Source organism: Mauremys reevesii, linkage group 2, assembly GCF_016161935.1.
Source record: "Mauremys reevesii isolate NIE-2019 linkage group 2, ASM1616193v1, whole genome shotgun sequence".
Taxonomy (NCBI): Eukaryota; Metazoa; Chordata; order Testudines; family Geoemydidae; genus Mauremys; species Mauremys reevesii.
In genome coordinates this window covers 253,913,026-253,940,459 of record NC_052624.1, presented here as the reverse complement: position 1 = coordinate 253,940,459, position 27,434 = coordinate 253,913,026, and the positions used below count along the sequence as shown (strand labels likewise).

General features: G+C 44.2%; 1 protein-coding gene across 5 annotated transcripts in view; it reads right to left on the bottom strand.

Moving 5' to 3' along the window:
- ZFPM2 (zinc finger protein, FOG family member 2) overlaps positions 1–27,434 on the bottom strand; it is a 469,416-nt gene that overhangs the window by 317,709 nt on the left and 124,273 nt on the right. For all 5 annotated transcript variants that reach the window (XM_039524775.1, XM_039524770.1, XM_039524771.1 and 2 more), the window contains one exon: positions 9,767–9,868. Coding sequence is in view for 4 of the 5 variants with exons in the window: in XM_039524770.1 (XP_039380704.1) it covers positions 9,767–9,868 (102 nt within the window). In the remaining variant the exon portion in view is untranslated. The remainder of the gene's footprint in view (positions 1–9,766; positions 9,869–27,434) is intronic.

Genomic DNA, 27,434 nt, shown 5'->3' with positions numbered 1-27,434 from the left:
TGCAGTGTTCTCTGTGTAATAATATTGGTAGAATTAATGAGAAAAACACAACAAAGAGCAAAATACTTGTGGACCAATTACATGCCCCTTTTGATTCTTCAACCCATCTGCTTCCAGCATCAGACAATGTTTCCTAGTCCTACGCAATTACCAGAGTATGTGATTGCCTTTATAACCAAAATACAGTGGAGACAGCTGAAAAGTGCAAAGCTTCCTGATAGATTCTGCAGGTCCCTTGGTGTATGAAACTACAAGAAACAATGTATTGTAATGCAGATGTCCATTGATTCCCAGCAGAATTTCACAGACTGTCCTTCACTGTGTGACCTACAGGGAGTTGTACTTTGCACTGTACCTACTATATAAGGCATCATGCCCAAATTGGGGTACCTAATGAATCTGAAAATTCAGTCCCTGTGCACATATCATGTTCTCCAAAATATCCAAGGTCATCCCATCACTTTTCCAGTGAAGTCTTCAGCAAAGTTATACCTCCAGAGTAAATGCTACCAACAATAGAGTAATTTGCTCATTTATATCAGATGCTTCAGTGGAAGATGTAAGAACCTCATAGCAGTCAGATGTGGCATAATCTGCCTCCCTCTACCCCTAGCACACACACGTCTCATCCTGATCTCTAACAGTTAAAGATTGGCTTAAGCCCTGAAGCAACACAAGGAGCTACTCCATCAGTCTTCAGCCTTGGGGACATATAGAATTCAGCACTTTGTGTGTCTGGATGATGGGAAGCACCCTCCCACTAGTAGGTCAGGCTGGGACAGTGGATTCTAAAACATCGATCTACCTCTAGTATATTGAGTATCAAGCATCCTTTAAATTAATAATTCACAGATGGGTAAACCAAGGCTCAGAGAGGCTAATTGAACACTATCAGGTTAAAAATAATACATTTCAAGTTTAGTTTCCTTACCTTTGTTTCTAATCAGACTCTAAAATTATTAAAATGGAAAGGATTTTAAAAATCTAATTTACATTTCACTATTCCTGCTGCTTCTTTGACTTTTGCATTTCTCTCAGCTTACAAAGTGCAAATAGACAATTTACTTTAATTTTGGTTTCTAGTCAGTTTCACTTTCCACTGCTTATTGATACGAACAAAGCTGCAATGTTAAGAGTTATGTTAAAAGTACTTGGTGCTTCCCTTAAAACACCAGCTCCTAGAGGGGATGTCAAACCTATGGCCTGCAGCTGTATGTGGCCCACAGAACAGTTTCATCCATCCTGTGGACTTCCTGTGAATCTTTGGGCTTGTCTATATAACCCCAGCGTCCACACTACGGGGGGTTCAATTTGTAGAGCACCACTAGTATGTTGTACTCTAACTCCCCTGTGCAGATTCCACTAGTGTGCATAGTCCTGTTAATGTGCCTAAAGAACATTTAGTGCACACCAGCTGGTCCACCAGGACAATTAGAGTGCAACACATTGGTGCACTCATTAAATCACAAATTGGAGTTCAGACTCCAATGCAGCAGTCCAGCAAAAACTTATGTACAGGTGTATAACCACTTAGTTACATCTAAGAGGTGCTGGAGAGGCATAAGTCTGGCAGAAGCTGGTACTTGTCCCGGGCGAGGGGAAAATGGCACTGAAGAGCAATGACCCACTGATTGGAGAGTAGATACCCCAGTCTGGCAAGTGAAAGAAAAGAAAACTTCAAATAAGACAAAGAGTGAATGTGGCCTGAAGCAGTCACTAAAATCTAAAATAAATGTAGGTAATTACCAGCATGGTTTATCTTTATCTATTTCTATTTTAATAACTTTTGAATGTGGCCTATGCCAAGTGGCAAGGTATAGAATCAGGCCTGCCATATAAAATGTCTTAGAATGATGAGTGATGTGACTATGTGAGACTCTCAGCTGTTGTTTATAAGAAAGGGCTAGATTTACAAAGGGACTTAGGCGTTGTGACACTGAATGTCACAATGCCTATTAAGTGCCTAGAAAATCACTGGGATTCATAAAGCCGGGGTTCAGCATGTTGCTTCCTGTACAACAAATGGGGAAAGAAAGGAGCCTAATAATGGGATTCACAAAAGCCAACATGTTGAGTGGAGAGCTGCCCAAGGTAGAAATCAGAGGTGCTGAGGAGAGGAATGTGTGCTAAATTCTGCCGCTCTCAGGGAATTAGACGCCTAAAGCCACTCTGCAGGGAGGTACTTATCTCTACTTGGGATTCACAGCCAGGGACCCTTATCTGGCGTCAGGTGCCTCATGTGGTGGTGGAAGGCCACTTTCATCATAACTTTTAGATTATTAGATTAGATTATTCTCCCAGGATGTAAGTGATCCCTGTTCAACTCCCACCTCTGCTGATGAGGAGAGTGCCTCTAACCACCAAGATATAGAGTAATTCGCTCTGGCCCACAATATACCCTAAAGCTTCAATAACTAAGAATCAAATACAATGAACCCAAGACTCCTTATTTTTTTTAAATCTCAGGATTCTGAGGGGGACTGGCTCATGAGTTTTGAATGACTGGTGTTGGCAATACTGTACAGTGATAACTATTAACAAAAGTACAATCTTTATAATTTAAAAACTATCTGTGAGAAATATTTATCCTTCATTCAAAAGAAAAATATAAAATGATCATTTAAAGCTGGAGTAAATCAAATATCCCAAATGATTAGAGCTATGTTATAAACCTGTTTATTCCAGAATGTCTGGTTAGTAAGTGCTTTTACAATGTCCCTACCAATGCAGTACAGTCCTTTAAGAGAGTTGAAGATATTATGAGACTGTCCTTCAAACAACTGGTTTCATTCAGTCAAGATGAGAAGGAGAAGCTCCTTGTTCAGAGTTGTGCAGATGCACCCTCAGGCTCCAGAATAAGGTTGTGTTATACATGAGAGTTTATACTGAATGAAACAGTGAATGATGACTACGATCTGTTATGCACACGGATGTGAAAATAATATGAAGACCTGCATTTAATATGTTACTATGGACATGTAATAAAAGAGCTTCAGGGTTCAGCTGCCCTCAAACCTTGTAGACAGCCATGTATTGGCATCCCTTTCATCAAATTTTCTCTCTGCTTCTAATGCACCCATGATCATAGTATCTAAGTTTCAGAAGCAGACCTGTAACACAAGAGATTAACTTGATGAGTATCATCACAATCCCTCACACCATGCTCAGTTTGCATGCTCTCTTCACATTTCTAAACTAATGGTGGAAATGATTAAGGAAATAAGATTCAGAGAATTTTCCTCCTCTTCCTCCAGTTTTTCCTGCAATACAGGAGCCAGGCTTTTTTCTTTTAATCCGATAACCACTTCACTACAGAAGATTTATTTAGATTGCCTCTTGTTTCATAAAGGGCTCCAAAGTCTGTAGTGATTTTGACACTTTGTTATAATGTTTCTTTGACACCCCCCCACCTCCTCCTCACATACCATACCACCACCCAGCCTCATTTTCATATGGATACAAAGCATCAGGATAAAATGATGGCTCATTATAGTGGTACAGAGCTCTTATCTTCATCCGGCAAGAGTCATTTCCTTCCAAAGATTGAAATGCAAATGTGAAAATTAATGATAACTGCATTATCTGATAGTAGAGATAATACCGATTCACTGTCAGAGTAACACACAGTCATTCTATGATTTCCTCTGCTTCTTCAGAATATTCTTCTTACTGTCAGACTATATCTATGGTTAACGATGTTTCATGGATTTTTGTTAATTTACATCAAATAACATTTCCCAGATCTTATATCTACCACATTTCCCCAGTCAAAAAAAGAAACAAAATCAGGACTGTAATCTCCCAGTTCTTCTTAGGACTGGTTTAACAAAAAAAGGCTGTATCATTAGTGTCTGTTTCCATCTCACAGTGGTCTACCACCATTCCAATCTATACCAAACACTTTCTTTGCTTTGTACCCCAAACTGATTCTGATATTACTAAATAATGCAGGGTAAGCCCAACAATCAGTACAGAGTCACAGTAATTCATAGATAAGGCTGCAGTAAATCTATTAAGATGAACTTTTCAAACCACTTTTTATAATGGGCGAAGATGTGTACCATTGGGAGTACAAAATACAGTAGAACTGCACTAATCCGCATTCCACTCAAACAGCACACTATAATTCGGTCAATATTTTGTACAACTCTCCTCACCTTTCAGTAATCAGTTAATAGTAGCACAGAACTTCTATATTTTATCATTTTACATACATTTTGGGCCTCACCATGGTTAATGTGAAGTAGGACTTTATCCTGCTCCTGTTGCTGGCAAAACATCCATTGACTAACTGGAAGCAGGATTAGACTTCCAGTGAAGGTCTACTGTATATGCACACTGATATAAACAGGTTATGTAAGACATGATCATCAACTAGAACCTTAAAAATCAGTCTTCAACTGCATTTTCCTTTTTTTTTTTTTTGGCTTGTATGCGGGGACAAATACTCCCCTTTACTCATGAGAATAATTCCATTTGACATTAAGAAAATTCAGCTCCCATTTAGCCATTGTCAGATGGGTGTACTTATGGTCTAGTGGATAGTGCACTGGAATTAGTAGACCTAGGTTCAACTTGTACGTCATCCAAAGATTTCCTGTGTAACTTTGGGAAAGTCACTTTAACCTGCCCCTATGATTCAGTTCCCCATCCATAAAATGAGGATAATACTTCACTACCTCAGAGGAGTATTATGAAGATAAAAAAATCATTAATGACTGTAAGACCCTCACTAGTGATGAGAACATATTAGCACATAGATAACTGTCAAAAGAGTTAAGTGTGTCGGGTGCTGAGTTCTTTTGAAAATCTGACACTTATTTAAGGCCCTAAAAGGGAGCTGAGCTTTTTGGAAAAATCTCACTCCAGTTGTGGTGCTTGACACTTGAAAATCTGCCCTCCTCCCCCTTGTGAAAGGTGAACAGGATTTTCCAGGGTATGATATGAGATGTCATGTACAGTAATGTTTTATTATTTATTATCACACCAGTATCAGATAAGAGGTAATACAACCTTTCTACTCCTCTTCAATAGTCCCATTTAATATTCAATATTCCCACATTAGCAATTTAGGCCACACCGTTCCATTGGGTGATCATGTTCATTTGATTATGCTCCAGGATCTTTATGCTTTTTTCAGAGATGTTACTTACAAGGACAGAATGCCTTACAGAAGTCTAGCACTATTACCTTTATCAACCAAAAAAGATGTCAAGTTAGTCTGATAAGATCTATTTTCCATAAACCAGTGTTGATTGGCATTAATTACATTAAGCTCATTTAAATATTTATTGAGTTCCACATCAGTTGTTCCATTATTTCACCCAGGATCGATGTCAGTTCTACCCTTTTTAAATATTGGCACAACAATAGCTTTCTTCTAGTACTCTGGAACTTCCCCAGTGTTCCAAGATTTATTGAAAATGAACATTAACAACTCAGAGTTCGTTGGCTAGCTTTTTAAAAACTCTTGAATGCAAGTTATCCGAACCTTCTTATTTGAAAATCTCTAACTTTACTCACTGCTTTATAATATCCTCTTTAGTTACTGTGGGAATGGAAAGTATTTCATCATCTTCATATGATAGGAATACATCATCTGGATTTTTCCCAAATACAAATGTATTGAATGCTTATGCCTTTCTGCAATATTACTGACAATTCTACTATTTTCATCTAAAAATGGACCAATAACATTGTTAGGATTACTTTTGTTACTAATATACTGAAAGAAAACATCCTTCTTATTCCCTAATTCTAGAAGCCATAGATTTCTCTTTGTATCCTTTTGCTTCCTTTATCAATTTTATACAACTCCTAGCTTTAATTTATATTCACTGCTATCAACTAGCCCATACACACACACACACACACACACACACACACACACACACACACACACACACACACACACACACACATATACATATTAGGTGCTTTCACTTTCCCTTTAAACCAGATTAGTTTTTTAACCAGTGTACTTTTCCTCTCTTGATTACAGCTTTTTGGGGGCATCTAGTAAAATGTTGTTAAATAGTTCCCAATTATGATTCCCATTTTGCTGTTTAAAGTCTTTCTCTCAGCTGATTTGGCTCATAATTGTTTCCAGCTTTGAAAGGGGCCAATTTAAAGCACCAAATACACATATTTCTGATATTCTGTTTGAACATAAGAAATGTAATCAAGTCATGTTCATTTTCACCGGAACAATCACTAATTTGTAGTTCTCTGATGAACTCCTCTTTGTCTGTCAAGATCAGGTTAATACGGAATTCCCTTGTCTTGGATGCAACACAGTTTGGGTTAGGAAATTGTAATCTATAATTTTTAAAAATTCCAAGGATGTGTTAGTGTTGGCAGAATAAGATCTCCAGCATATGTAACTCATACTGAAGTCCCACATGATCATACAGGTGTTTGCCTTACAAATTATACATAAGTACTTAAGGATAGTGATCCTGATCCTGTTTTCTCATGTGATTTGGTGGTATGTAGCAGTCAGCAACTAGAACCCCATCTTATTCTAAATGTGTTAAAACACTGATCATTATTATCTTAGAACACTGATATCCTAAATATAAAGATTATAGAGCCATAGCACATACCATGGCACTCATTTGATAACATAAATCCTTTTCACATACAATTTTCCACGCCGAATGCCCAATCATGTTCCCCAAACTCTGTGTGATCCTGGGACTTTTGCCATTAGTTTTAATGGAAGCAGGATCCGTCCCTTAGTATATGTCCAAATAGAAGTGAGAAAGATTTGAGATAAGGCAGGCTGACAGTGTGAGCAAAATTAAGGAATTTGCCCTTGCTTGACAGCCTCCAGGGCACAGTCCATCTGCTCCAGCCCCCATGTCTGCAGAGAGACCTCTGTTATTTAAAAAAAATAAATATTTTAACACAATAGAGGAAAAAAAATGTTAATATTGAGGACAGTTTACACACACATTTACCCAAGATGGCTCCCCCTGGAGCCGTTTTACAGTCAGTGAAGATAATGATCTTGTGAGCTGAAAGAAAAGCCTAATAGGAGCTGTCTGTAACTGCAGAACATTTACAGGGGAAAAATATTTTTTTTTAAATTTATTTTTGTTTTTAAAAATGCATCCAACTGCTAAAGTCTCTGGACACGTTGGCACAGTTTCATGAAGCAATTTTTTTTTTTTTTAAGAAAAAGACAAGGGACTCATTTTCATATTTGGGGGCTTTGGTTGGGACCTATCCTTAATTATAAGTTAAATACTAATAAATATTTCAGAGCCTGAATCCCCCAGCAGCTGGGAACTCTACAAATCACCATGATGTCACAGCAAACAACCGTGAATTTTATAAACATAAACAAAAGAAAGAAACCTTTTTGTTTTTTAATTCAGCCTAGGTCAAAATAAAGTTGGTACCATTAAATGACTATTCCATAGCCCTTGATGGTCACAATCCAGATCTCAATGGACAGCTGCAGGTATCACATAAAGTACCATCACAATAGGTAATATTAACAACTTCCATCTCAGTGAAGAGATCAAGGATTGAACAGGTAATGGAGATTATGCCACCTTCTAACTCTGAGAGGTGAATTCTCTGAGAAAGGGCAGAGGCACATTGGGAGAGATGTAGGGTTGTACTGGGTCTTCCTATGCTGTACTGGTACATAATCTTCGAATAACCAAAGACTTCATTCTCCAGCACTGTCAAGCCAGTGAATTTCATGAGCACTAGATTTACACAAAAATTGTACAAGGAAAAACTATTTTCATTTTTCCTGTATTACATGTTTGAAAATAATCTTCTATCTTTTTTTATATATTAGCAGAAGAATGAATACAGAATTTCATTTAAAGAACTAGAAAAGAGAGAGAGAGAGAGAGAGAGAGAGAGAGAGAGAGAGAGGCAGGAGCATGGCATGTGATATACGGTACTTATTCTCTTCTATGCTACAAACATGTTATTTCCATGTGAAAGACTAATATTTAAATTAATTAAAGCTCTGATTAAATTTCAGTGGTGGTCACTTCTCTAAGGACAAAAAGGAGTTTCCTTATATTCATTCTCGGTTTCTATCTTCATCTCCAGTATGTCATGATACATTTCTTGAATTTCTTACCCTTTTAACATCCAGGACAAAAATCACTAAGTATCTACGTAAGAATTTTCTTACCAAAAAAACAAACAAAACCCCACACCTTTTACTTCTTGCAGTCATCAAAAATATCCCCTAAAATATTCCTACACATTTAGTTCACATAAGACAATAACAACCAGTAATAAAAATTATACTCTCAAGTACATTCATTTTGCTCTAAAAATAAAATAGCAACAAAGAAATCACAAAACTTCAGATTCTTAAGAGACATTTTATTCCTGTGTTAAAGGGAGTAAATTTAGTGCAACAACAACAATCTCCAAAACTGCAAAAAGCTGGAAGAAGCTGTTCTCTTTCAAAAGAGGTTTTCATGCAATTTTAAATTTACTGTAATACATTTTAATACCAAATCTTGTTTTATATAATACTACATTGCTTTGTACAGAATATAAACATATTTGTGTATATCATTAACAACATTATAAATGACATCATAATAATCAGAGATATAGTGTATCTTCATTTTTGTTTGCATTATATTTTCCAGCTGCTGGTTTCAGAAAATTACCACAGGAGTTCTCCTCTTCATGCACAGCACACAGTAATTTGCAAATTCAAGCAAGGATGAAAATGTGATTGAAATATAGGATTTTTTTTCTAATGAAAAATGTTATTGCATTATAAATTATTGCTAGAGTACTTTCATGGCTCTCTTCTCTGATGCTCATCCTTTTAAGGGGAATGTTCTCTGTTTAGAAACACAGCTACTTTAAGGATATGTTTGGCTTCAAATATATGTTTTCCCCTTGGCATTGAAGAAATATATTAAATACAATGATTTGGGGACAAATTCTGCTACCTGTAGCTTAAAAAATCCCACTGAATTAAACTGGAGGTTTGCCAAAGTGAGGACTGTAGGATTCAACCCTTTGTTTTTATGTATCTTTACAACAGAAACCAAGGTTTACCTATTTACAATTAATGGGTGTTTGGAGCTCTCTCTCGCATGCCCATAGAACTGTAATACTGCCTAATGTTCCTCCAATAATGTATTTGCAGTGTTTTTACTGTACATAACAGAAAATGTTACTGCATATTTCTGTTTACACATGAAGCTCTTATAGTTTATTGATTGCAGTCAAAAGGTTTCTCTCTTAACACTGAAGTCAATGACCGGGGTGTGTTAAATTATTTATATCAAATGAAAACTGATAAGAAAAGTCCTTGAAAACATCATTGGCAGCCATATTCATTTGTTAAACTTAGAGTTTTGGACTAGATACAGATGTTTGGCCACAGAAAACAGAGTAGAATACAGAAGCAAGCACCACCAGCCATAGGCAGCAATGGAACTGGGAGCCTCTTGGTCACTCCGATCCTGCATTTAATCCTCAAAATGCTAAGGAATAACAACATTTTTATTTCTAGTAGCAATATCATGGGAACATTACTCTGTATAATTTTCATGCAAGATGGACATGTGCAGAACAGCTGTCCGGTGAAGCATTTTTCCTCAGCTCTTACTGTAGATATCCCAAGGCATCACATGAACACAGGAAGTTTTTTCCATTGACAAAACAATGCAACACTGACCCTACTTACTGAAACATGAGGAAAACATTCTCAGAGTCTCCATTTTAAATTATTCATTCTGGATTGTAATTTGTTTTCTCCTACCTGGCCCATCCCAGTCATCTGTCTCCACAATGAGCTGTACTGGTTTCTCTGATTGTGCATCACCATCTGATTCTGCTGTTTCCTGGCTGCCCTCTTCATCACCTGAAGAGAAGAAATATATAAAATTTTAATAATTTCTATGACACTCAGATAGAATATCCATAATAAGTGTACATGTGTGTATGTGAGTGCATATATTATACAGTATATATAAAGAGAGAGAAGATAACATTGTTGAACAACTAAACACCCATGAATAATCAATGGCTACAAATAACTATGTATATAGGGCTTGATCTCACAATCCTTGTGAAACCTCTCCTGGATATCAGTGTGGACAAGGATGACGACCTTTTTCTTATAATTTTTTGTCCAGTAGTTAGGGTATTTACTTGGGATGTAAGAGAGCACCAGTTCAAGCCTCCCCTCTGCCTGCTGAGGAGCAGGAATTTGAACGGAGGTATCCTACCTCTCAATTGAATGCCCTAGACATTAGGTATGAGTCTGATGTGGGTCTCCCTCAGCCTCTCCTGTTAAAGCTGTTCCACTTTGGATAAATAACTACAGAGTCATTGGGCCAGAGAAAGAGAGACCATGCATGAGAATGACTCTATAACTGGTGGTTAGAGCACTCACCCGGGATCAAGCCCCCATTCCAATTACTCTAATTATTTAAACAACAGCTTTAACTAGAGAAATTGAGGACACCCCATGTCAGAACATCCCATAGAACCAGGGTTAGTGCACTTACCTGAGAGATGGGAAAAAGATGCTTACTCACCTTTGTAACTGTTGTTCTTCGAGATGTGTTGCTCATATCCATTCCAATTAGGTGTGCGTGCGCCGTGTGCACGTTCGTCGGAAGACTTTTACCCTAGCAACACTCAGTGGGTCGACTGGGCGCCCCCTGGAGTGGCGCCACTATGGCACCGGATATATACCCCAGCCGACCCAAACACTCCTCAGTTCCTTCTTGCCAGCTACTTCGACAGTGGGGAAGGAGGGTGGGTTTGGAATGGATATGAGCAACACATCTCGAAGAACAACAGTTACAAAGGTGAGTAACCGTCTTTTCTTCTTCGAGTGATTGCTCATATCCATTCCAGTTAGGTGATTCCCAAGCCTTACCTAGGCGGTGGGGTCGGAGTGAGATGTGGCGAAGTGCAGAACCGCTGAGCCAAAGGCTGCATCATCTCTAGATTGTTGGACCAGAGCATAGTGCGAAGCAAAGGTGTGGACCGATGACCAGGTAGCTGCGTGACATATTTCCTGGATTGGTACATGGGCCAGGAAGGAGGCTGATGAAGCCTGAGCTCTGGTAGAATGGGCGGTGAGATGGCCCGAGGGAACATGAGCCAAGGCATAGCACGTGCGTATGCACGCCGTCAACCATGAGGAGATCCTCTGTGAGGAGATGGGCAGGCCTTTCATCCGGTCAGCGACTGCAACAAAGAGTTGGGGGGATTTACGGAAGGGCTTTGTCTGATCAATATAAAAAGCAAGCGCCCTACGGACATCTAAGGAGTGTAGCTGCTGCTCCCGTGGCGATGAATGAGGCTTCGAGAAGAAGACCGGGAGGAAGATGTCCTGATTGGTATGGAAGGCCGACACCACCTTAGGGAAGAATGCTGGATGTGGTCGCAACTGTACCTTGTCCTTGTGAAAGACAGTATACGGTGGTTCCACCGTAAGCACTCGCAGTTTGGAGACCCGCCTGGCCGAAGTAATGGCTACTAGGAAAACTGTCTTCCAGGACAGGTATAGGAGCGAGCAAGTCGCCAATGGCTCGAACGGCGGAGCCATAAGCCTGTTTAGGACTAGGTTGAGATCCCAGGTAGGGGCAGGGTGGCGCACTTGGGGGTAGAGGCGCTCCAGGCCCTTACGAAATCTAGTAACCAAGGGATGGGAAAACACGGAGTGGCTACTCTCTCCTGGATGGAACGTGGAGATGGCCGCCAAGTGCACCCGCAAAGAAGATAGCGTCAGGCCCTGCTGCTTGAGGGACCAGAGGTAGTCCAAGATAGTAGGGATGGAGACCTCCGAGGGAGTAGCATTCTGCGTCTCACACCAGCAGGAGAAACGCTTCCACTTGGCCAGATATGTGGATCGAGTGAAAGGTTTTCTGCTACTCAGGAGGATGTGCTGTACCGGAGCGGAGCAGAGCAGCGTAACTCTGATTCGTCTAGCCATGCAGGAGCCACGCTGTGAGGTGGAGGGCCTGCAGGTCCGGGTGGCGGAGATTGCCGTGATCCTGGGTTATAAGGTCCGAGTGGAGTGGCAGGGTAATTGGGCTGGCTATGGAGAGGTTGAGCAGTGTGGTGTACCAGTGCTGTCTGGGCCATGCTGGTGCGATCATGATTAGATGTGCTCTGTCCTGGCGGAGTTTTAACAGGACCCTGTGAACCAGCGGGAAGGGTGGGAAGGCATAGAGTAGTCGGTGCTTCCACGACATGAGGAATGCGTCCGAGATCGATCCCGGTGAAAGACCCTGGAAGGAGCAGAACACTTGGCATTTCCTGTTCTCGCGAGATGCGAATAGGTCTACTTGGGGAAAACCCCACCTCTGGAAGATCGAATGGATAATGTCTGGTCTTAGCGACCATTTGTGACACAGGAAGGATCTGCTCAACCGATCCGCCAAAGTGTTCCGAACTCCTGGAAGAAAGGACGCCACCAGATCTATCGAGTGGGCTATGCAGAATTCCCAGAGACGGATGGTCTCCTGACAGAGGGGGTAAGATCGGGTCCCTCCCTGCTTGTTTATGTAATACATGGCCGTCGTGTTGTCTGTAAACACTGCGACACAACGACCGTGGAGATGCATCTGGAATGCCTGGAACGCCAGGCGGACCGCTCTCAGCTCTCGGACATTTATGTGAAGCGCCAGTTCCTCCGACGACCAAAGGCCCTGGGTGCGAAGATGTCCGAGGTGAGCTCCCCATCCGAGAGATGACGCGTCTGTCGTCAGGGACAGGGAGGGTTGTGGCGGATGGAACGGTAACCCTGCACATACCAGGGAGGGGGTTAGCCACCAGTTGAGGGAGTGCAGGGTGCTCGGTGGAATGGAGACTATTGTGTCTATTGGGTCCCTGCCCGGACGATACACCGAATTGAGCCACGTTTGGAGGGGTTGAAGGTGGAGCCTGGCATATTTGGTCACATACGTGCATGCAGCCATGTGACCTAGGAGACCGAGACAGGTGCGAGCTGAGGTCGTAGGAAAGTGCTGCAGACCTCGGATGATGGTCGCCATTGCCTGGAATCGCGGCTGAGGCAGGAAGGCCTTGGCTAGAGTGGAGTCTAGGGTAGCTCCTATGAAGTCTAGCCATTGAGTGGGGACCAGGGTGGATTTCTCCGTATTGAGCATCAGGCCTAAACGTGTAAATAGGTCCCTGACGATGCCTACGTGCTGCATGACTTGCGCCTCGGAGGTCCCTCTGATGAGCCAGTCGTCCAGGTACAGGAACACGTGAATCCCCTGATGGTGGAGGTGTGCGGCAACTACGGCCATACACTTTGTGAACACCCTTGGGGCTGTGGAGAGGCCGAAGGGAAGGACCGCAAATTGGAAATGCCGATGGTCGGCTACAAAACGAAGATACCTCCTGTGCAGAGGAAAAATGGCAATGTGAAAATACGCATCCTTCATATCGAGGGCAGCATACCAGTCTCCAGGATCCAAGGACGGGATAATGGTCCCCAGGGAGACCATACGGAACTTCAACTTTATCATGGATTTGTTGAGGCCTCGCAGGTCTAGGATAGGCCTGAGGCCCCCTTTTGACTTGGGGATCAGAAAATAACATGAGTAAAAACCTTTGTCCCTTTCCTCTTTTGGTACCTCCTCTATTGCTCCGATGGCGAGGAGCGTCTGCACCTCTTGTAAGAGGAATTGCTCGTGAGAGGGGTCCCTGAAGAGGGACTGGGAGGGAGGGTGGAAAGGTGGGGACGAAACAAATTGGAGGTGATAGCCTAGTTTCACAGTGCGTAGGACCCAGATGTCTGAGGTCAGTTGGGACCACGCCGGGAGGAAGCAGGAGAGGCGGTTGGAGAAGAGAGGAAAAGGATCCTGACCAGAAACTGGTACACCGTCCTCGGGCGAACCTTCAAAAGGCAGACTTCGGTCCCGCCGGTGGTTTGGAAGGACCGTGGTTTTGGCCCGCTTGGGGTCCTGATTGACGTCTATGTCCACCTCGCTCGCGCCGCCTGCTAAAGTCTTGCCTCTGCCTGGGCACAAAGTACGGGCGGTAAGGTTGGGGACGGAAAGATCGGCATTGGGTCACAGGTGTATGCATGCCCAAGGAACGCATGATGACCCTATTGTCTTTTAAGCTTTGAAGCCTGGGGTCAGTCTTCTCGGAGAACAGCTCCTTACCATCAAAGGGTAAGTTTTGGATGGTGTATTGTAACTCCGGAGGGAGGTTGGAGACCTGCAGCCATGAGATGCGTCTCATGGTGATACCGGAGGCCAGGGTTCTGGCTGCCGAGTCTGCCGCATCTAGAGAGGCCTGGATGGAAGTTCTGGCCACCTTCCTCCCTTCTTCCAGGAATGCAGCAAATTCCTGGTGGGAGTCCTGGGGAAGTAGTTCTTGGAACCTGCTCATCTCCGCCCAGGTGTTATAGTTATAACGACTCAGTAGAGCCTGCTGGTTTGCTACCCGGAGCTGCAAGGCGCCCGCCGAGTACACCTTGCGACCGAGTAGGTCCATTCGCTTGGACTTCAAGGCTGGGGCCTGTTGGCCATGGCGCTCCCTCTCATTGACAGATTGGACAACCAAGGAGGAGGGACGAGGGTGGACATACAGGTATTCGTACCCGCGAGAGGGTACCATGTATTTACGCTCGACCCCCTTCGCTGTGGGAGGAATGGAGGCCGGGGACTGCCATAAGGTGTCGGCATTGGCTTGGATTGTCCTGATGAAGATACACCCTAGTGGGGGTATCTGCCGACAGGATGCTGACCACTTGGTCTTCGACCTCCGGGACCTCCTCTACCTGGAGATTCATATTGACAGCAACTCTCCTGAGGAGGTCCTGATGGGCCCTTAGGTCTATTGGTGGTGGCCCCGCGGATGAGGTCCCTGCCACTGCCTCATCTGGCGAGGAAGAGGACAAAACGCCGGAGACGAGCGGGTCCTGCACAACCTCCTGATCCTGTGCCAGTTCTTGCTCCAGCGGTGCCGGGGAACCCTGTGGATGGACCAGTGGGTCATCTGTCTCGGTTGGAGGGGGATGGCTAACTGTGGCCTCTGGTGCTCGGTGTTCTGACGAAGCAGAGCGTGCCGGAGCTAGCGGATCACCGTGGGCCTGGTGGTACGCCCAAGTTGTCCAAAAGGGCCACTGTTGAGGACCTTGGTCTTGAGGCCAGGCTTCTTGGAAAACTCCGGCGGGCACATCCGAATCGCGATCTTGGGTATAGTAGCTGTCCGTGTGGGATGACACCGATGGATGTCTGGATGGCCATGGAGGAACAGAGAAGCCTTGGGCAGATGTTCCGACAGACCTGGTTCCCCTATGCACCAGGGACCGGTGCCGTGAAACATCCCGGTACCGAGAGCAAGATCGGGACCTGCGACCGGACCGGTGCCGGGAGGTCGACCAAGATCTTATGTTTCGGCGTCGTGAGTGGCTACGGGAGGTACGGTGCCGGGAGCGGTGCTGGGACCTGGAGCAGTGCCGAGAGTAGTGAGCCGGAGACCTGGATATTGACCGGTGCCACGAGTCTGACCGGTACTGTGTAGCAGAATGGTCCCGGGACTGCGAGCGGCGTCGAGAGCGGGAGCGCCATCTGGACCTGGAGCGTCTATGGGACCGCGATCGTGAGCGGTGCTGGTCCGCTGCGCCGACAGAAGGTGGTCTAATCAAGGCTGGCTTGCCAATCGATTGTATTACCCGCACCGGCGGTGCCGGGGGTGGAGGCAATGCCGAGTCTGTCAAGGCGATCAGGTCTCTTGCCGCTGAGAACGCCTCTGGCGTGGACGGCATGGTGAGCTCTACCGCGGCAGGCGCCGGGGAGGTCACAGGCGCCGGACTCGACGGCCCTTGCGGGACCGGAATTGACGGTGCTGGCTTAGTTGGTGCCGTGGCGGGAGTCGGCGCCGGGCGGTCCAAGATAGTCGCACTCTCTGGCCTCAGTGCTGGAGGTGCCGAGGCAGCAGGAGTCTTGGCCTTCCTTACCCTTGGAGAGAGCGAGCGCTGCAGGGCCGACTTCGGTGCCGACGGCGTCCGGTGCCGAGAGGCCTTGCGCATACCGGTACGGTCCGGTGCCGAGGAGGTGCTTCTGCTGTCCGGCTGAGCAGCGCTCGGTGCCGAAGACGGAGGGGTGAGAGCCGCCTCCATGAGGAGCTGTTTAAGCCATATGTCCCGCTCCTTTTTAGTTCGTGGCTTGAAAGCCTTGCAAATGGGGCACTTAGATGTTAAGTGCGATTCCCCTAAGCACTTCAAACAGGAGTCGTGCGGATCTCCTGTCGGCATCGGCCTGTGGCAGGCCGAGCACGGCTTGAAACCCGATGAGCCGGGCATATGCTCCGGCACCGGGCGCGGGGAAGAGGCTAATCCCCGAACCCCGCTAACTATTACTACACTAACTATACTATGAAACAAGTAAATATGACTATCTAAATATATAATATATATATATATATAAGGAATTATAACTATGTACACAATACAACGAGAAAACTATGAGTAAGCTAGGGAAGTGGAGGTCAGCTAAGCCGCGCTCCACTGTTCCAACGTCCGACATGGGCAGTAAGAAGGAACTGAGGGGTGGTTGGGTCGGCTGGGGTATATATCCGGTGCCATAGTGGCACCACTCCAGGGGGCGCCCAGCCGACCCACCGAGTGTTGCTAGGGTAAAAGTCTTCCGACAAACGTGCACGCGGCGCGCGCACACGTAACTGGAATGGATATGAGCAATCACTCGAAGAAGAACCTCTGTTCAACTCCCTTGTCCTCAACAGGTGGAAGGATGGAGAGCTTGAACTGATGTTCTCCCACCTCCCAGATGAGTACCCTAACCACTGGATTAAAGTTATAAGGGAGAGTAGCAGCCTCTGCCTTTCCTCCCCCAGTTGCTTTGCATGGAATTAGGCTTGCTCAGAGCAAGCCTACCTGGATTGGGCCCTGCAAGTGTGGTACGTGGCCGAACACTTGTCTTCCCTCAGTTTCTGAATTGTTCTGGGGCTTAGGCAGGTGACACGCATCTGGATGCTAGAGTGGGGCAGCAGCACATGATCAGAGGCAGAAACACAAGTGCGTAGGGAACTTTTACTGCAAAAACATAGGTGCTGAGTGAGTTTAGGCACTTACAAGGTTTGGTGGCACTTGAGTGGAGATCTTGTGAATACCAGAGGCACATAAGTCCCTTTATGAATCTAGCCCCAGTGTTTATAACCAAATGTGAATCCAATAAGAGGAAAATGAACACATCATCATTTAACGTGGCACAGGTGATCATGACTCAAAGGATAGGAAAACTGTAAAATGGAATATACTATTTGAAATGTATGGGGTAAGATTTTAAAGTCTCTAACAATGCAGGCAAAGAGGCAAACAGTGACAGCTTTCAAATAAACAATTTCAAATGTATAAACATTGTTTCTGAAACATAAATATTTTTTACATAAAATACAGGCTTTCCAATTTTTATTAAACCAACTTTTAGTACAAGTAGTTGCAGTATTTCAAAGCAGCCACACAGGTAGACAGTTATTCTTAACCCTGCTCCTTGTATCCATGTTATTCCTATCAATATTAACCTCTTACAGAAATTCTTCGACAATAGAACTATTGAACTTTCTCAACTAGGAGTGTTACAGTAACTGTTAGTCACCCTATAATGTATTTTGCAATCAGCTAAACCGACAAAGTATTTTTAACAATGAACAGTACAGAAATGATAGATCTACTTTCTTGTTCACAACTGCTTATCACAGCATAGATATCATATATGTTTTCCAGGTGCTTCCTATAGTTAGGATACCTTCACAGAAGCCGCTCATGAAAGATAAGGTCTTAAAAGAGATGAAAAATGTGCGAGCTTCATACACTCATGGTTTTATCATCAGACAAGATAGCTTTGGGTAAAGGACTGTACCAGTCACAAACATCAAACTGTAGCTCATACTGGAGTGAGGGAACATTAAAATTTTGGAATTCAGTTTGTGCTCATTCTCCCTCACAGCATAAATGTAAACCTAAATTGTTAACATTCTTATATAGTTGTTCAGAATGAAACATCACTTCTCAGTTATAACATTCAATACTGTTAAAAAAACAGGTTTGATACAGAGACTCAGGAATATTATTTATCATATTAGGCTCCAATTTAACAAGGTACATGTGTAACTTTAAGTATATTATTAGCCCCACTAAAGCCAATGAGACTACGCACATCCTTAAAATTAAACACATGCTTAAATACCATGTTGAACTGAAACCTTAGTAGAAACTACAGACCAGATTTTCAGCTTCTGTAAATCAGCATAGCCAACACAACTACATCAGTATATACCCGTTGAGGATCTGGCCCTGGGAATCCAATGGAAGCAGCTTATTCAGTTAAAATAGTGTTGCTTTTCTGGGATCCCTGCAGACTGACCTCAGATACTTTGAAGGGAACCACATCCAAGTTGAAATACGTTATTTGGATTTGCATTGAAATTATTGCTAAATTTTGACAACATATGGATGTCTTAAAATACATGCCATCTGAAGCGGAGATCCTTGTAAAATAATTTTAAAATATAACTTTCTTAGATTCTGCATGCACTTAAAAATAAAAAAGCAAAAAATGAAAAGCAAAACACTCTAATGCTGATGGTCATGTAAGTTTTCAGCATATACAAAACATGTATAGTACATCCGTATAATGCCAAAAATCCTACTTAAATTTATAATCCGTTTGTTGTATAAGAATGCTGACCTTAAGAATAAAGCTATTAAAAAATAAATTGAGAGTGATGTTTTCACACCTCACCATACTAGGCATCATTTGATTTGGGAACCAGGTAGATAAGACTACAGTGACTACGAAGTTATGCTAAGAAATTCTTTCTTACAAACCTTGCAAGAAGGAAAAATATAACAGAGGTATTCTCTTCCAGTGAAGCTGCCATGAAAGTAGGGTATTGGGATACTGGAGAATTTACAACTATCAGGGCCAGACTCTGATATCACTTATACTGATGTAAGTCAGGAATAAAATGAGCAGTGTAAAACTAAAAGCATGAGCAGAATCTGGCCCTCAACACAGAACATAAATTATTCCCCTAGCTACATCTGCATAAATGAGCCGAGCTCTTCTACCTAGGTCAATTCAGTGAATTCTATTTCAAATGTGGTAACCAGTCATCTCAGCATTTTGTGTTTCTGAAACCATTTATGTTATTGCTTTCTGCACTCTTCTTAACATTCAGTTTGGATAGTGCTGGTCAGGAATCAGTGTTTAACCTGGACTGAATCTTATTTAGAATAACTTCAGGCTCCTGGTTACCCTGGACAATCTCACAATCAGGTTCCTTAACCACCGTATGGCAAATATTGGGGATAATCCACGGTACTTTCTCCTGAAGTGTTTTTTTTTCATGGGTGGGGGGAAGGCAGTGATAATGGGGCGCACATGCAAAGGTGAGCACACAGTATTTAAACTGCCAATTGCCAGAATCCACTCACTGACTAGAAAGGCAGATGCAATGTTCTACTCCAAAATCATCCTATCAATGTCAGACATTTCTGCCAATTTCAGGTACTACTGTATTCTTAAGAATTGGGTAAGACCTCACTCTGTTCTCAGGTTCATTTAGTCAGTCTAACATTTCTTCTTCTCCTCTAGACCTTTGATACTCTATTGGTGACTGTACTGCTTAATTTTCTGATCCATGTGTTTATCTCCATTAGAGAAAACCACCATCTGCACTACTGCATTTCCTGCAGAACAGTGAAAATGTTACATTACTTAGTACTTTTCCTGTACACGATATCCCAGCCTCCTCTTACTTCCTTTCTCCTATCACTATGAGTTTTGAGTTGGCAGCATTTATATTCAGACCAATTTTCCTGAAGCTATTCTATGAACACAACAAGAAATATCATCTGAGGAGTCAAGGTGAACTGTTTCCCTGTTTCCCATTGATTCCTAAGAGCTCTCTAGACATCCCATCCTTTCCCCAGTGAACAGCTGCTCCAAAGCTGCAAAAATAATTCCTATTTAGGGCTCAATCTTGAAAGGCTCTGAGCACTTGACCCTGATACAGCAAAGCACTTAAGGCCAGATTTTTAAAGATACTGAGACACCTAAAGTTGCAGATAGGTACCTAGTGCAATTTTTAAAGGTGATTTCAATGGGAGCTAGGTACCTAGGTGCTTTTGAAAACCCCATTAGGCACTTATCTGCATCTGTAAAGGTCTAAATGCTTTTACAAATCTGCCCCTTAATCAAGTGCTTAACTTTATACATGTGAGTAATTAAGTCAATAGGATACTCACATGCTTACAGTTAAGCATGTGCTATGTACGTTGCTGAATCAGGGCCAAACTTCTCAGTATCTTGCAGGATGAAGCCTTTTGTTGACAGATTTCAAATTTTTCCCAGCCATTCCTCCCCTGATGTACAGAAAAATATTAAAGCTCTCCTATTGTATAAAAATGTGAGCAGTGGGCATTATTAGTTATTATTTGCATTTTGGTAGCACCTAGAATCCTCAATCATAGATTAGGGCCCTACTGTGCTAGTGTAGCAGGGTGGTCACCCCGCTCCTGCCCTGCAGGGCTTAAAACAGCCCTGGGAGAGGGCTGTGGCAGGGGATAGGCTAGGCTGATTGGGGAAGGCAGCCACAGCTGGGGCCAAACCCCAATCAGACCGCAGCTGGCTCTATAAAAGCCAGGGAAGCACAAGCAGTCCCTCTCTAGCTGTAGAGGGAGATGGACCTGGCTGCAGGGACCTGAGCAGAGTACCTGAGTGAAGCAGGCCTGGGGAAAGGCCAGAGAGACTGGGGAGCTCTAGGCTGGCAACTCCGCAGGCTGCAGGGCCTTGTCCAAGGCCCCATAGAGGCACTAAGTTGCAGAGAGAGGCAGCAGGTCCAGACCCAACCTTGCCTACGATGAGTGGCTTTTACACTGCAGTCTGCACTAAGGAGTGGGGGCTTGATGATGACTGGCAGTAGCCCAGACTGAGGCAAGGTGGGGATTAGAGTGTTTGGGGTTCCCATGCAAGCAGAGGCCCCCCCACAGATCCAGGTACACCCCGAAGAGCAGGTAGGGAGTGGTCCAGGGGCAGCTGACCAGAGACTCGGTCAGCGAGTTGCAGCTGAATTCCCTGCTGACCCAGTGGTGAAATATTCCACCATGGTTAGGGCACTAGGTTGGGGCCTGGTGGAGTTGGGTGGGCCTGAGCCCCCTTACCATTTGCCACCCTGCCACTGGATTGGCAGCCTCCCCTCTCTAGGCCAAGAGACCTGCATTTGTTGGCCGTCCACTGGAGGTAGGATACCCAACCCCTCTGCTGCTCTGCCCAGATCACGGGCAGAGCCCCTGACTGTAGGCCAGAGCCTTCAATTGTTTGCTGCCCCTCCATTACTGATGGCCAGGCCTTATAGACTTGTACTACTCTGCCCTTAAACTGTTCAATGCTCTGCTAATTCCCTGACTCGAGGCGACATTAGGGGTGCCAACTGTCTAATCACACAAACCCAAACACTCTTGTCCCACCCCATCTGCCCTGCCCCTTCTCTGAGGCCCTGCCCTGCTCACTCCATCCCCACTCCCTCCGTTGCTTGCTCTCCCCCACGCTCACTCACTTTCACCAGGCTGAGGCAGGGCTGGGACTGAGGGGATCAGAGTGTGGGAGAGGGCTCTGGGCTGAGCCTGGGGCAGGGGGTTTGGGTGCTGGAGGGGGTGTGGGCTCTGGGAGGGGGCTTTCACCAGGCTGGGGCAGTGGATTGGGGTGTGGGAGGGGCTGAGGGGTGCAGGCTCTGGGAGAGAGGTGCTTACCTCGGGCAGCATAGTAAGGCAAAGGCAGGCTCCCTGCCTGCCCTGGCCCCACGCTGCTCCAAGAAGTGTCAGGCATGTCCCTGTGGCCCCAGGGGGTCTCCGTGCGCTGCCCATGCCCACAAGCGCTGCCCCCACAGCTCCCATTGACCGCAGTTTTTGGCCAATGAGAGCTTTGGAGTGGGTGCTTGGGGCAGGGACAGCATGCAGAGACCCCCTGGCCCTCCCAGAGGCCGCAGGGATGTGCCGACCGTTTCTGGGAGCAGCGTGGGACCAGGGTGGGTGGGGAGCATGCCTGAGCCCTGCTGGACTTTTAGGGGCCTAAAATCTCCCAGTTTGGCTTCAGTAGCCTCCGGGAGATAGAGCTTGATTCCAGGAGACTACTGGCAAAACCAGGAGGATTGGCAACCCTAGGAGATACCCAGTGACATAGTGAGGTGGAGTGGCCTCCCACTGACCCAGAGTGGGAGGGACCACCACTGACCCACTACACTCCTCCATGAGTCATTTTGCAATGATTATCAGAAAACAAAAACTAGTACTGTCTATCTTGTGTGTCCATACCAATCCAGTTTGTCTCCCAGATTCCAAGAATGTTCAGAGTATTACTCCTGCAACGTCCTGATTAGTGGTTTCAAAAACAGTCAGGAACATCTTATGTGCCAAAACAAGTGACAGAATTAGCTGTCACAAGTAAATGGTTCCTTTAGTTCTGTGTCATCCATCATAATCCTTCCAGCAATAATATTTATCCCATCAGGTCATAGATGTGAGAATCCTTTATTTTTTCCAGTGCTTTGAGAGTTATATCACTGCCACCACCCACAGCCATTGATTAGAAGTGCTAAGCTTGTGCTCAACTGAGTTCTTTGGACCCTCCACCAGCATACAAAACCACGAAGAGAAGACATCAGATGAAATAGGTGGAAGAAATAGAAGCTCCCACCCCCAAAAAATCAAACAGATATACAGCTGTAATACTGTATGCAAGCAAATGGATAAAAGTATGTCACTTGTGTATTTCATATTTTATGGGAGCTTACCTCTAATTCATTTGAAATTCTTACTTTGAGTCAAGTTAAATTTTCACAATTTCTAGGAAAGGGGACAGCATAGTACTTGTGGTGACTAAATAATCCTTTTTGGGGTCGTGGTGACTAAATCATGGCATGATAAAGTTCACAATTTCACTGTTCTTAAGGAGCCCAAAAGGTACTGACTGAAAAGGCAGGAGTTGCTCTCACCCCACAACTCTGCACATTTTAAAGCCATTATCTAGTTAACTCTATTTGTTTGCTTTTTTTAAAAAAATCTAGCTTGCTAGTTAATTGTGAGATTCAGTTTTCTGTTCAATGACCCTGCCCTCGCTTCCTGATTATGAGCAGGGTGTGCTTGGACACAAAGGGCCAAATCCTGATCCTACTGAAATCACTTGGAACTCTGGCATGCATTTCAATGGGACCAAGATTTGACCTCTAGAGACGACATCCGGGGTAGCAGCCAAAGGAGAATAGAGTAGTTGACAAGCAGTCTCCCAGTTGCTATTCAGAGACCCTTCAGTTCTGTGGAAAAAAAACTTCAAACACTTTCTGCTATCTCCTTCCTTTTCTATCAAAAAAAAAAAGGTTGTGTCCCCTCTGAGGGATAGAAAGCAATGACAGACAAAGGGGTTAAGGAGGAGGCATATGTTAGTAAGAAAAAAGACTCCTTTCATCATGGAAAGAGTCAATTTTAACTAATTTGTGCCCTTCTACAGCTGCCATGAGATCCCCCACTTCGCTGGATCCATATGCTGCGTCTGATGAAGAAATGGAGGATGCTCAGGATCCAGCAAAGCCAGAAAAAGTAGATTATCTGCATTCCATTCAACTGAGACAAACTGAAATTAACCCACACTCTGCTGAGTGGAAAGCCTTACCCGTAAACCCTCAATCTACACACAAATAAATCAGTCTGATACTGTATTTCTTTACAGGAATGTTATTGAAAAGTGTTATTTTTTTCATGGCATGGACGATCTTTTTTTGTCCTATGAGATGAACACACATCACATATACATGCCCTCTCCTATCTCTGCTTAACAAAAAGAATTAATGTGCCCTTCAGTTACTTGGAAAGCCCACATAAAGAAAATGTAACAAATTAAAAATAACTAAAAAAAAAATTAAAGGAGTATGAGCTCCAGGAAAACAGAAGTATTGCCGGGGAAAGATAATGTCGGGCCTGGTGGGGGTGTGGGGTCTGGTGCCAAGCAAAGCTGGGGGCTGTTCAATCATCTCTATCAGTGCTCTATCAGTGTCTACACTCCAGCCAAATCCAGAGGAAACAAGGAGTCAAAGATTCAGGTCAATAAGCTTATAGGCGATTTGCACAAACAGCTCCTCCAGCAAGGTAAAAAACAAAGTCATATTGGCTTTTCTTTTTTATTCCTTCTCTTTGAACTCCCTCGTCCAAAACACACCCTGGAAATGTCAGTGTTATATACAAGAATTTAAAGAGCTGAGCTTCTTAATCCCGTTAAGAAAAAGAACAAAGTTGCCTGTAAAGATCTCCTTATTGAGCTCAAAGTGATTATGGTATAGCTGCCTTATGGTGATCCTGCTTCTAGTTGCTGTAGAATCAGAGGAGGTAAAAATATGTCATTAAAGCCACTACTGAGGAGGAAAGAACGACACTGACTGAAAAAGGTTTCTGAAAAAAATAGCTAAACCTACTTTCTGATCCAATGAACACAGCACACAGCAAGCATGGTTGGTAGACATTACAGCAAGGTAGACAAATAGGGTGACCAGATGTCCTGATTTTATAGGGATAGTCCTGATTTTGGAGTCTTTTTCTTATATAGGCTCCTATTATCCCCCAACCCATGTCCTGATTTTTCACACTTGCTGTCTAGTCACCCTATAGACAAGAAGCAGAGAATATTTACACACAAAATAAAACCACACACACCAGAAGGTAGAAGGAACTCAAAAAAATCATTTTCAGGGTGTTAAATGTTCGGCTGGTATTATAGATGGTGGCGGTGATAGCTTCACACATCCATTATGAAGGAAAATAACTTAGTGTTGTGTTTTTTGACACTTATATGGAGAATCACTCTGCAGCTGTTTCCCTGAATCTCAAGCCTGACTGCATATGGTTTAAAGTAAAAAAAATCCAGACCTAAGCTGGTCTGGCAGCCAAGTGCCAACATTATGTACATGAGCAGAAAGTTCAGTTCAGGTTCCAGGCTCATTCTTCACTGCCATAGCCAGAGGATGAGACCTTTGTAAAGGTTGCACGCTCATATAGTCCCAAGCATTTCTCTCTTGCTGACTCAGAAATGGTATTTTTGAGCTCCAGCTGGAACTATATTTCACCTACCTCTACAGGAAAAGCAGATGCCCTATGAGGGGTCCCAATCAGGGATCAGAGCCCCATTTTGTCATGTCCTTTGCAAATATGTAGTAAATTGACATAGTATAGTAGTCTGTGATAGAAGAAACAATAGAACCTAGAGTACTGACTTACTGTTCCCTGCTCTAACCATATACCACTGCATCATAAACTGAACACCTGTGGTAGAAGCTATATCACCATCTGAATCAGTATAGCCTTTGGGACCATAAAGCATACACCATCTATAATGGACCCTACCAACCACTGGTTTATGATTGGACCATCCACCTGCTTTGGGTCCTGAAGACCACCAATAGTGTTAAGGGTGCCAGGAATGCCCTCCCAGTCAGTAATGTCTGGAGATTTGCTATGCATAGCATTCATTTTTCAATGTGGCCTCTAGCAATAGGGCAGTGGGATGAGATAGTTTATTGAAGGAACGGCAACAGCACAGCTACAACTAGAAAGCCCCACAAAATGCGGCAGTCAGGTGGGATCAGAGTTTGTTTGCCATGGAGGCTCTGAATACCCACCTACACCATGACAGAGTCAATATCAACAGATTCTCCTACTCCTTCCCTTAATTATCAGAGAGATGCCCCTCACTTCCCTTTGTTTCTTCCCTCTAACACCACCAAGTATATTCCCACATATGCTGTCCTGATGATTTTCCCATTCTCCAATGCTAGACTGAGGCCACCATCTACTCTCTGCTATTGCCCCTTCCCTTCGGTACACGTAGCCATCTGAAAATTCCCTAGCCTCATGCACTCTACCCTAGACCTCTAGATACCTCTTCCCTTCATGAAGGCCTCATCATCATACTGCTTCTCACCCACTCAGGGCAAGAGAGATGGGTGTGACAACTTGTTAGATCCCACCCTCAAGAAGTAGAGGAGGCATCAAACCTACATATCTTTTCCCCCTGTTGCTTTCAGTGTACAAAATCAGTACTATCTGAGAGAACTGGTATGGACTTTGGGAAGACAGAAGAATGGGGATTTCCTGTGGTAAGTGTGGGTAGGGGAAAGTCTGAAAGAAAATGCCTGTGCAACGTTTATTTGGTCCCCCTATGTGTATGCATTATGATAGTCTTTAATGAGATGTCCGCTCTCAAATGAGGAAATGATAAAAGATAAAAATACCACATTATCTGTGGGTGAGCACTTTTCCACAAAGTGATCACTCTATATGTAACCTATCAGTCCTCAGCCTCAAAGGAAACCTGCACAATACTTTCAAATGACGAGTCTGAGAGCTTAAATTCATAACTTTGCTAGACACTAAAAATCACGGATTGAATAGAGACATTAGCTCAGGGGTGGCCAACTTGAGCCTGAAAAGGAGCCAGAATTTACCAATGTACATTGCCGAAGAGCCACAGTAATACGTCAGCAGCCCCTCATCAACTCCCACCAAGCTCCCAGTGCCTCCCACCCCGCCGATCAGCACCTCCCCCTCCCTCCTTCCCCACACCTCTATATCAGCTGTTTCGTGGTGTGCAGGAGGCTCTGGACGGGGAGAGAGGGAGGAGCGAGGACATGGCTGATGAGATGATCAAATTCTATTTTTCCCTCAGGTAGCATAGCCAAGTACACATACAAGGCATCATCTTCCTCAGCCTGTTCCTCCTGCCCCTGTCAGCTCCAGTTTGTCCCCTTTTGCCCCATCCCCTAGTATGACATCCCTCCCCTTTCTTTGTCTGACCATTTCTGTTTCTATCATCTTTAGCCTGTCCCTGGTTTCTTTCTGATCCAGTCCTCACCCTGCCTACCTGTCTCCCAATCACTTGCAGCCTGCCTGTCTCCCAGTCTCCTATCACTCTGTTTTACTACCCCACCTGCCTCAGTCCCCACACTGCCTCTCACCCCTATGCATTCGAGTCAGGCTGCTTCCTCTTCCATGCTCTCTGTTGTTAGCAAGGACAGCACAAGAGAGATTGTCTCCTTCATCTCAGTTTTTGTGCTAAGTACCACAGCAGCCCCCAGCAACCAGGAAGAGCAATTGCAGGAAAAGTCCTTCTTTGGCCTGGAAGCCTCAGGCTAACATGCTCCTTGTAGACAGAATCTTCAGATATTTTCACTGACAGACTTGTAACAATCATTACTGGGCAAGAGCAAATAGCAATTTTCAGAGGCTTAGAGCTTGGGCAAATCTGGATGGATTTTCACTACGACAGCAAAAGTCACCCCTTCTACAACAGGACTACCTCCTGTCAAATTTCTAGTCTCTGCTCAAGGAAGTTCTACAACTTCTCAAAGAAGCAGTTGTTAGATCTTATTTTGTTATCACTGACAAA